Here is a 10,307-nt window from a genome sequence, read left to right on the forward strand (position 1 = left end):
GATGAGCGGCACCGGGCCGGAGTCTGGCGGCTCGCCGCGCCGGGCGGAGTCCGTCGCCCGGCCGGTACGGTCGGCGGGCCGGGCAAGCCTGCCCCGGGCCGAAGTATCCTGAAGAAGGCAGCAAAAATCAAATAGCTGAACTAATGTATACTGTTCTTCTGCCTTTTGAACCCCCTCGAAGGGGCATGGCTGTGCGCTGTCGCCTAATCCCAGCATGGCAAGGAAGAGCCGATAGCGAGAAGATGCGTTGTGAATGACTAGTAGAGGAAGCATGAAGCAGAAGAGGCGGGAGGAACTCCTGCTTGCTGCCTTCATGGTGTTATCTCTCGGGATCATGGCCATAGGGTTGAACAACTTTCGAAACCAGACACCTGTCGGCATGATGTCAATTGACGAGAACTTGATGAGACACGACAGCAAAGCAAGAGGAAACGGCCAAGACAGTGTGATGGAATCTGATGTGGAGGGGTTACTAAATCAACGGCTAAAGTTGTTAGAGAAGGAGAGAAACAAACTTGTAGCCAAGAAGAAAAGAGAGGTCGCCAGCAGGTTGAAATTCAAGCGAGAGGCAAGAATGAAGGTGATAAGGCACTTGAGTCAGATCATGAATCGCCACCCCTCTCTCATGACAGATCTTGAGCGTCTGTCGGATGCAGATGGCAGAGTGCCTCTTCACTCGATTGAGCAGAAAATGCAGCAGTACCACAAACTTGAGCTCCAGCGCCAGTTTCTGTTGCGCCACCCTCACAGAGCGAGCATGTCTGTGATCAACTTGGCACAGAGCCAGTCCGCACCTGCTTCTTCAGGAGGCCTCGGGTGGTCCTTGAGCTTGAGACGGCAGGAAACGAATGGGACGTGGGGATACTGGCGAACTCCGGAAAACTCCAACAACTTTGCCGGGCAACAACAGCCTGTGGAGAACACGAATCCGTTCGGAGAGCACGTCATCGGACGCGACATGGACTCTGACGTCAATGCCTCACTGATCGAGGAAGGGCAGGATAATCCGCTGCTAGACATCGTGGAGGGCAAGGGCTTCCCGAAGATGTTCTACGAGAGCGACAACTTCGCACCGTGCACCGACCCAGACAAGTGCACGCTCACTCACACGAGGTACGGGCCAGGAGTTGGAGGGCGGGAGGATAGGAAGCTTGAGCGCAGGCGCGTTAAGTATGAGTACGAGCACGAACCTTTCATGAAGGACCGCATCGTCAATTGCAGTGCAGACCGTCGATCGCCGAATTATCATCCTGCGTGTGATCGAGGGCGGAACAAGTACGGCAGGCCGCTAAGGCCAGGAGGATTCCCGGACGACAATCAGATAGTGGACGATTACATCTACAGAAACTCTTTGCAGCCCAACACTTATGAGAACGTTACCATCTATCCCCGAGAGATGTATAGACAGCGACAGTTGCCGATTGTGAACCCTAACGGGGTAATGAGGACGACGTATCCTGGAACGGGGAGATATGGTGGGCTGACCGGACCTCCTTGGTTCACGGAAGGTCCCGTCGGAAGCGAGGAGGGATCTGTCACCGCGCACTCAGCTCTTGGAGGAAACAGTGACATGCAAGTGAAATCGCGAAGCTGGAGCGATGTTGGGCTGGGTGATCGAACGGTTCCAGCTCAGGACAGTGTCGGACAAGTTTTGCCAGGGATGGAGGAAGCGGAGCAAGGTAAGAAGCTTCAAGTCTCATGTTTTCGTTCTTCAGTCTGTCCTGCGGTCTTTAATCTTCGTGATTGTGCTAGGAACTTATCTCACTCATCCAACGGGAGGGTATTTCCGAACTGGGATGCGTCCAGCTCTGCATGCTCAGAAGCCGCGTCCGTTGGATGAGCATTATGACGTGAAGAGTGAGGTAGATCAGAGAAAGTGTGTCAGAGGCTAATGCTGACATCGTGTATTTGATCACCAACGATAGAGTCCAGTATATCTTCAGAACTTGGCTCTACACATCAAAAATCTGCTTCACCCTCTCAAAGGTACTTGGTATGTCCTTGTGAGTTCATATCTGATTCCATGCCAGAATCAAGCAAGGAAATCATTTCGACACAAGCAGGGCTTCAGCGATCACAGGACCGGGTCAGCTCACCATCCCCTTGCTGCCTCGAATGATTTTGGAGCGTTGCTGCAGGTCAAGAAAATCAGGTCAGAGTTGGCTAAATGGCGCCATGATGTTGAGGTTGCGCTCATCTCCTCTGCTGTTGTCGGAGTTGACTTGATTGTAGTCCGGCAAGCCGGCAGTATATCCCCTCAATGAGATCGAGAGCTACTCCCGCACACCAAACCAGTAAGACTTTTCTTGCCTGCTGCCCTTGTGGGGCTAACGATGGACCGTGGCAGATTGAAAGGGAAGGACGAGCCTAATGCTCTCAAGGTGATTTTAAGGAGCTTCGATAATCCTGGTGAGCCTGAAGACTTCCAGGTGGCCAGAAAAGCTGCCGAGCCTGAAAAACAGTGGGGCCTGGGCAAGATGATGCGAAGTTTCGAGCAAGACCTTGACAGCCTGAAGATTGAGAGTTAAGGATCAAGTGCTCGTTCCTTGTAAATATTCCTGCAAACTGCCACCGTTGGCTATCCCGTCCCTCGCCTGATGAGCGGTCTACAAAAAGGGTTGCTGTAACGATGGACTGCCCCATCGTTAGGGCGGGGTAGTCCATCCTTAGGGGTAGGGGTAGTCCATCGTTACATCAACCCCTATGTGGTACAGTGCTTTCATCTAAAATGACCGGGTACTTCTTGATAATTTATCAACCTGATCTACCCTACCCACCTGGTACTACCCTGCCTTGAACTGTTTTAGAGGCTATGCAGCATGAGCAGCGATGCAGTTCGAGTAGGGCAGAGCGACCCTGCGATACAGAAGCCCCTAGCTTCCCTTCCTGATCTCCTCCTCCTTGATTGATGCCCGGAAACTTTCTTGATGCCTTCGGCTGAGAATGTTGTGAAGGCTATAGATCATTCTTGCTTGTCCTTTCGTTGAAAGACTTTGTGTGGGCGTCCAATCGCGTGTTGTCGTCAGAGGGGTTAAGATTCATGCAACTGTTGTGAGTGATTACGTGATGCTTCTCTGTCATATGGCCAGAATGGCTCTGACACACTAAAGGAAGAAGTTTTCAAGATGATACTTGCGAACTCGACTGAACTTGTTAGTGCAGGTCATTTGCAACGAGGCAGGATGACGGAGCTGCGAGATATGCGGCATCTCGACTACACTCCAGTACAAGTGTGTGATGACTCAATCAAGATCAAGATCAAGACGCTAGATGATACAAACTCATGGGAGGTGGAGGGAGAAGGGTCGTGGACTGTGAAACAACTCAAAGACCATTTGAAGGAAAACAAAGGACTTGTGAACAAGAAGATCCGTCTCATTCTCTTGGGGAAGATGCTCGAAGACTCGCATACATTGAATTCTTATGGTGTTAAGGACGGGGACTTTTTGCATGCCGCGATTTCTGACGAGCTGCCACAAGCTGAGGTCGGGGTGAACATAGGGAGGGAAAGAAATTCAGATGAAAATGAGCTGCGAGGATTTGATCGCCTTTTGCAAGCAGGGTTTAATCGTACAGAGATTGAGATTCTACGCATCCAATTTCATTCTCGCCGGGGCCACTTTGGACGACCGCTATCGGAAGCTGAAGCCGTCGAACTGGAGGAGGAATGGCTGGAGCAGAACTCGGATGGAGCTTTGATGGCCTACGGCAACAACCGAGATGGTGCCATGTAATGTTGGAGGATTATGCAGATCTGATTTTGGTTCCTTTCGATCGCAGAGTTTGGAGGTACACGAAGGATGGATAGAGTGATGGAAGAAGTGGCGGAAGGAACGCAAGCAGATATGATGCTTGTAACACTCTTGAGTTTGATGCGTGATCGTGCCTGATGTAGCACGTGACAGGGGCTAGTAATGGGGTTCATCTTTGGAATCATTATGCTGTTTTGGATCTGGGAGCGAGGCATTCCCCGGCGGCAAAAGCTCGGTATGCGATGAAACCTTCTGATTGTCAAGTCGTTTGACCCAGGTGTTAGGTATCCTCTGCGGAATCGGTTGCAACCTCACGGTAAGTACCTTGTCTTTACTTTCCTTTGCCTCCTTGTCTTAGCAATCTTTCCTACTTGCAGATGGGTATGATCCGCTTACAAGCCCGTACGCATGGAGGAAGGGCAGACGGGGCACATTCGCACCCATGAGCATATTCATATGATGAGACGAAGTAGTTCGTTGACCTTCTTGTGTACAATTAGTTCACGTCTTTGATCTCAATAGCAATCGGTGTATCTTGACAGAGATATAGCGTTGTAAGGAATGATGAATTTCTCCTTTCTAAGGCTTTTTCTCCGCACCTTGAATTCGCAAGCGAAACCGCACAAGGAGTCTATCACGTTCATACATTACAGGGATTTGCAAACCTCTTCAATTTCAGGAGCAGCAATCTTCGACAGATCTTCGTAAGTCTGCTTCTTGAAGTCTACTGATCGCTGGACAAGCTCCTCCCATGTCGACCACTTCACCCTCGTGAACTCTGCTGGCTCTCCTATTCCATTCAGATTCACGGGAGGCAACCCATCTGATGGGTAAAGGAACAAGGTCCAGTGCATTTCCTGCCCACAAAATCCAGCTTTGTGAAGCCAAGATTTTCCGGGCACATCATACTTGTGGGTCTCACATAGTGACTTGATCGTCTTGACTGTTGGCTCCCGCAGACCTGTCTCTTCAAAGAGCTCACGTGCAGCTGCCTCTGTAGGGCTCTCCCCTTCCTCAATACCTCCTTGTGGGAGTTGCCACGCCCCTGCCTTGTCCTTCCGCTCCCCCAACAGCAGCTGCTTCTGCTTGTTGAAAACTATCGCCCCAGCACATGGCCTGTATCTTTTCGTGCTGTCCTCCATTTTTGCCGACATGAACGCAACACGACTAAACTGACGTTGACGTTGCTGCAGATGTGTTTCTCTGGGAGCACCCAAGTAACTGCAACCAAAGGAATGAGCTGAGGTAGCACACAACAGCGTGGACACGAGGATACGAGAGGGCGCACTGCGCATCGTGTGGATGGAAGCAGAAGACAAGTGGGTAGGTCGCATTCAGCAGTCTGAGGAAGGGAAGCGTTAGCATAGTGATGATTGTGGAAACGAAGATCATTGCTGCATTAGCAGGTGATTGAGATTGATTCTTGACAAATACGAAACAACAAACAGGAGTGTGGAATGACAGGAGTTTGAAGTTGTTTTGAGCAGCAAAGGACGAGGAGATAGGAAGAGATGAATGAAGAGAAGGCAGCAGGAAGGGATGGAGAGCATGGATTGAGGACCCGACGGCAGCAGCAGCAGTAGGAAACTTGAGCGAGAAGTTGATTTATACGGGGGAGGTGATTTGTAACTACTAAATAATATTGTATATTTGTATGAAAATGTGAAATTCAGTACAATTTTCTGTACAATCAGTTGTAATTGTACTATGAAAATCTACAATATCTGCAGTAGGTGGATAAAATTGTCTGAGGCGGGGTGAAAGGAAAGCGGGCATGCTGGCAAGCGCGAGGGTTGATAGGGCATTGCGCGGCTCTGGGCGATGATGGAGAGAGGAGAGGAACTACTCGTCATGCAACATGGCGAAAACATGAGAAGATCAAACCCTGTATGACCGGAAGCGATGTACCACAGACTCAATTCGATTCTTGCTCTAGCATGCTTCATGCAGATTGCTACTTCTGGTCTGGCTTTCGTGCCCGGTCACGCGCCTCACCGTAGCAGCAAAAGACTCGTGGTGCTGCGCAATGAAGTCTTGAACGTCGAGCATCTGAGAACTCGAGCTCCCAAGTATCACCTGTCCGAGCGAAATGAAGTTGAACTTTGCCTGGTGCATTTTTACAACGCAGGGAATGCACAGCACAGGGAAAGGTTTGAAAAGATCACTGGGAAAAAAATGGAGCGTTATCTTCCTTGGAACACATTTTTGATGCCGATGACACGTCAAGACATCCGACACGTTGAGACGAGCCTGAACGATGTCGTGATGTGGGTTGGGCCCTACGAAAGCAAGCACAAGTTTTCAAGGAAGGGCCTTCAAGAAAGCGTAGAGAGATGTGGCGATACTTGTGTTTTTCATGCGATGGTGCTCACAGAGAATGGTGGGGAGCTGAAGCTTTCTTTGGAGCGTGACTTGCGCTCCAAGAACATCGACGCACAAGTCCAAGCTGTGAACAGCAAGAAAATCTCAATCAAAGTCTTCAATTCCAAGAGCTTGAACATACTGGATCTGGCAGAAGCAGTGAGCAAGAGGCACGACATACTGTGGATCGAGGCAAAACCTCAAATCTCTCTGAGAAACAAATACGCAGCCATCACCGTACAGGTACGTGCCTCGCTCTCGTTCTCGTCATGGCGCGACTGATGCCTGGCAAGGGCGGATCCGCTTGTGCTCCTTGCAACAGCAACGAATGTCCTGCGTGCGTGCAATCAGAGCATACCCCGGTGAAGCATCATGCTCGCTATGCACTGACCTGATCCTCGTTGCGCAGATATGGCAGGCAAACATTCGCGGGACAGGGCAGATTGTGGGATGTGGCGACACCGGGTTGGATGTAGACTCGTGCATGTTCTGGGATTCTTCTTCTTCGTCAGGGAACCCTGGGCCTTCCTTCTACCCTGACGTTGATCTGCCCTGCTCCCATGGCTCCACCGCTCACTGTTGGCCTCAGGTTTCCACCACGCACAGGAAGATTGTGTCGTACAACTCATGGGCAGACGCTGCTGATGATCCTGGTACTGAGCATGAGGAGATGAATGCGATGCTGTCAGTGAAATGCTCTCGTGTCAGGTGGGCATGGGACTCACGTGGTGGGATCGATCCTCGGCTCGACGCAAGGAAGCGTCTCGTCCGACATCAGCTCCTTCCAGGGGATGGCACCTGCGGCCCGCATCGCCTTCTTTGACATCGGGTCTGGTAAGTGTACATGCCTGGAGTCGCCAGCCCCCCCGTCCTGATCAGGCGCACAGACCAGGGGCTCGACATCCCCGACGACATCCAGTCTGACTACTTCGGTTGGGCGTACACGCTGGGAGCTAGAGTTCACTCCAACAGCTGGGGCGACTCGTCAAACGAGTACACCATCACGGCTGCTGAGGTCGACGAGTACGTGGACAAAAACCCGGACATGCTCATCCTGTTTGCTGCGGGCAACGACGGGGACAGCGCAGTCCCACAAGGGACCGTCGGATCGCCCGCCACGTGCAAGAACTGCATCGCCGTGGGGGCGACACAGGGGGACGAGCGAGATGCTCTGACTGGAGGAGGGCGGCTGGAGGTGTTTGCTCAAGCCCAGCTGTCTTCCGGCACGTACAGCAGATCTTTCTCCGCTGCAGGGGCGAGCTTTGGAAGAGCCATAGACTCGTCGACCAGCTTCTCCTCCGCTGTGCAGACTTCCTCCTGGGTAGGAGAGCTGTGCGAGGTTCAGCAGAAGAGCTTGCAAAATCAGATCGCTGTCGTCACGAGAGGCACGTGCACGTTCGTTCAGAAGGTGTACAACGCGCAGCAGATGAACGCGGACGGAGTGATCGTAGTGAACAATGTTGACGGAGAGCCGATCTCGATGGGGGGCAACAACGTGGACATCACCATCCCTTCAGTCATGATCTCCATGTTTGACGGCGGCCAGCTGCTCAACATGACGAGGATCAGTCAGGACCACAAGTCAACCATCTCCCTGCGCAGCGCGACCTCTTTCCCAGGCTTCAATCGGGAGAACTTGGCCTATTTCAGCTCCCTCGGTCCCACTGCCGATGGCAGGATGAAGCCGGACCTCGTTGCTCCGGGAGAAGACATCTTCTCTGCTCACTCTGACGGCCGTCCTTACACCTACCAGTGCGGCAACACGTTGAACCAGGACAGAAGTGCCCTCGCCAGGATGTCCGGTACCTCCATGGCGACTCCCATCACAGCAGGAGCGTCGGCCCTTGCGAGGGAATATCTGCAGACGAGGTACCTGTCGGAAGCAGGGAATGCCGGCCTCTGGATGACTCCCGCCACCGGCACCTCCTCGGGCTTCGATCCCTCCTCTGCCATGATGCGAGCGCTGCTCCTCAACGGAGCTGTGGCGATGACAGGGAAGCGAGGAAGCCGTGGGACGACGCTCTTGTCGCCTCCCAACATGGAGATCGGCTACGGGAGGATCAACCTCACCAACAGCTTCCCCCTCTCCGATATCACAGGCTCTCCCTCCCTCATCGCCCTTGATGCCTTCGCGCAGAGCAACCCGAAGACAGCCACGGCAACGGTGAGGGACGGGGAGACTAACATGCACTGCTTCCGTGTGGACGCCGTTGGCCGGCCCCTCAAGGTCACTCTGACCTGGACGGACCCTCCGGGGCAGGCTTACTCGGGTATCGCTCTCGTCAACGACCTCGATCTCTCCCTCTACCGCCGCCCATCAGCTCAGCTGCCTGGCTTGCTCATGCTGGGCAACCAGGACCTCTGCAAGGAGGCCCCGTGCGCTGGGCCCGACCAGCTCAACAACAACGAGCAGGTGGTGGTGGCTCAGCCGAGCACGGGGATGTATGTGGTCTACGTGCATGGAAGCAGCGTGGTGGTGGATGAATCTACGCACATGAGGGGGGGAAGTCAATCCGTTCCCTCGCAGGATTATGCTTTAGCAATCACGGGAGAGTCTCTAACGGCTCTGACACAAGCAGAGTGTCCCTCCTCCTGCCCTGGCGACTGCAGTGGACATGGAGTCTGCTCGTCTGGGGTGTGTCAGTGCGACAATCTCTACGGAGCAGTCGACTGCAGCATGAAGGAGAGCTGCCCGAGTGGTTGCTCGGGTCACGGAACTTGCAACGAGCACAACGCCAAGTGCACATGCTCCCCTGGGTGGAGCGGAGACGCCTGCTCGATCTTCTCCTGCGAGAGCGGCAAGGTGAACGAAGTGGTTCTCAAGGTTGGGGAGACTCAGAGCTTCGAGAGCTGCGACGCGAGCAGCGAGTACTCCAGTCAGTCTGCATGTGCCTGGCATGTCTCCTCCTCCCCGGGGATGCGAACATCGGTGAAACTCAACAGGCTGGAGGTTGAGTCGAGCGGCTGGTTCTTCCCGCTCTGGCCAGGATGTGACGGCTCGCCGGACTGCGCGGAGGAGTGTCCCTTCGATGCGCTGCACGTGATCCACGGGCCTCTGGTCTCCTCCTCTTCCTCGTCCTCGGGCTCAATCCCAGAGTTGAGCTCGGACGAGGAAGGGCTCCCCTGCCACACGTGGGCGACGAGCATGCCGGGGTATGCCGGGACTTACTGCGGCTCCCTGGAGGACCTGACGGAGGGAGGAGAGCTAGAGCTGTCGGGGAGGAACGTGAGGGAGGTTTCGCTGGTGTTCTGCTCGGACTTTGCCGTTGAGTTCTCCGGGTTCTCAGCTGCGGCATCGTCGTTCAGGTGCCCGGGTAACTGCAGCGGGCATGGCAACTGCAACGTCAACCCCGACCAGTGCGAGTGCGAGGATGGATGGACGGGTGAGGTGTGCTCCTCTAGAGTGTACCTGTGCACACCAGGAGCTGGAGCTGGAGCTGGAGCTGGAGCTGGAGCTGGGGGACAGTCGGGGACCAAGAGCTGTCCCAACAACAATTTCACTTGTGTTTCCACAACCCGAGGACGGGGCGAGTGTGCTTGCCTGCCAGGAAATTCGGGAGAGCTCTGCTCCCTGCCATTTTGCTCGGAGATCGAGGAAATTGCATGGCGAGAAGGAAGGTGGGACGGGCATGAGGTCAAGGAGGAGGACGAGGGGGGAGGGGATTGGGGGGAGGAGGAGGATTGGACTGATTTTTGGTGTAGTTTGCAGAGCCATAACTTCAATCAGTCAACGTTCTATCTGAACAACTCAAGATGCAAGTGGATTCTTCCTATCGTCGACCTTGTCCAGTGAGAATCCCAGGAGGGCAGAAAAGGAGCAGAAAGAGGATAGAAGGGGGGAAGAGAGGGGAGAAGGACAAAGATGGGGTGCAGGCAGTGGAGGGAGAGGATGATCAATGAAAGAGGGAGGGAGGGAGGGAGGGAGGGAGGGAGGGAGAGGGAGGCAGGCAGGCAGGCAGGCAGGCAGGCAGGCAGGCAGGCAGGCAGGCAGGCAGGCAGGCAGGCAGGCAGGCAGGCAGGCAGGCAGGCAGGCAGGCAGGCAGGCAGGCAGGCAGGCAGGCAGGCAGGGAGCATCTGATTGCTCTCACAGGGCTCGAGGCCAGCTGCTCCGGCTCAACATCTCTCGGCTTGACCTCGAGTGGTTTCCGACACGTTTGGGCTGAGTTGCCTACAGTCAGCGCAGGCTTCCTCCTC

General features: G+C 54.0%; 4 protein-coding genes across 4 annotated transcripts; 3 read left to right on the top strand and 1 right to left on the bottom strand.

The window, feature by feature from the left end:
* Window positions 1-1,890: 1,890 nt before the first annotated feature.
* On the top strand, window positions 1,891-2,549 carry GUITHDRAFT_150243 (hypothetical protein). Its single transcript, XM_005840574.1, has one exon. It carries the CDS (start codon window positions 2,334-2,336, stop codon window positions 2,526-2,528), a length of 195 nt encoding a protein of 64 aa, XP_005840631.1. The 5' UTR covers window positions 1,891-2,333; the 3' UTR covers window positions 2,529-2,549.
* Window positions 2,550-3,159: 610 nt separating this feature from the next.
* On the top strand, window positions 3,160-4,325 carry GUITHDRAFT_150244 (hypothetical protein). Its single transcript, XM_005840575.1, has 5 exons — window positions 3,160-3,723; window positions 3,781-3,854; window positions 3,906-3,987; window positions 4,037-4,068; window positions 4,130-4,325. Exons 1-5 carry the CDS (start codon window positions 3,183-3,185, stop codon window positions 4,196-4,198), a joined length of 798 nt encoding a protein of 265 aa, XP_005840632.1. The 5' UTR covers window positions 3,160-3,182; the 3' UTR covers window positions 4,199-4,325.
* Window positions 4,326-4,399: 74 nt separating this feature from the next.
* On the bottom strand, window positions 4,400-4,906 carry GUITHDRAFT_64091 (hypothetical protein; the record flags this gene model as incomplete). Its single annotated transcript, XM_005840576.1, has 1 exon — window positions 4,400-4,906. The coding sequence occupies one exon, from the start codon at window positions 4,904-4,906 to the stop codon at window positions 4,400-4,402; it is 507 nt and encodes a 168-aa protein (XP_005840633.1).
* Window positions 4,907-8,706: 3,800 nt separating this feature from the next.
* On the top strand, window positions 8,707-8,904 carry GUITHDRAFT_47948 (hypothetical protein; the record flags this gene model as incomplete). The annotated part of the gene is made up of 1 exon (XM_005840577.1): window positions 8,707-8,904. A coding segment is annotated over one exon (198 nt), but the record flags the coding sequence as incomplete, so codon positions are not given.
* Between the last annotated feature and the right edge of the window lie 1,403 nt (window positions 8,905-10,307).

This window comes from Guillardia theta, assembly GCF_000315625.1.
Source record: "Guillardia theta CCMP2712 unplaced genomic scaffold GUITHscaffold_5, whole genome shotgun sequence".
In the NCBI taxonomy this organism is placed as follows: Eukaryota; class Cryptophyceae; order Pyrenomonadales; family Geminigeraceae; genus Guillardia; species Guillardia theta.

Coding starts and splice junctions, on each gene's coding strand:
- GUITHDRAFT_150244 (XM_005840575.1), top strand. CDS start 3,183: ATGACGGAGCTGCGAGATATGCGGCATCTCGACTACACTCCAGTACAA. Junction 3,724..3,780: donor CTACGGCAACAACCGAGATG/GTGCCATGTAAT, acceptor TTTCGATCGCAG/AGTTTGGAGGTACACGAAGG. Junction 4,069..4,129: donor GAATCGGTTGCAACCTCACG/GTAAGTACCTTG, acceptor TCCTACTTGCAG/ATGGGTATGATCCGCTTACA.
- GUITHDRAFT_150243 (XM_005840574.1), top strand. CDS start 2,334: ATGGACCGTGGCAGATTGAAAGGGAAGGACGAGCCTAATGCTCTCAAG.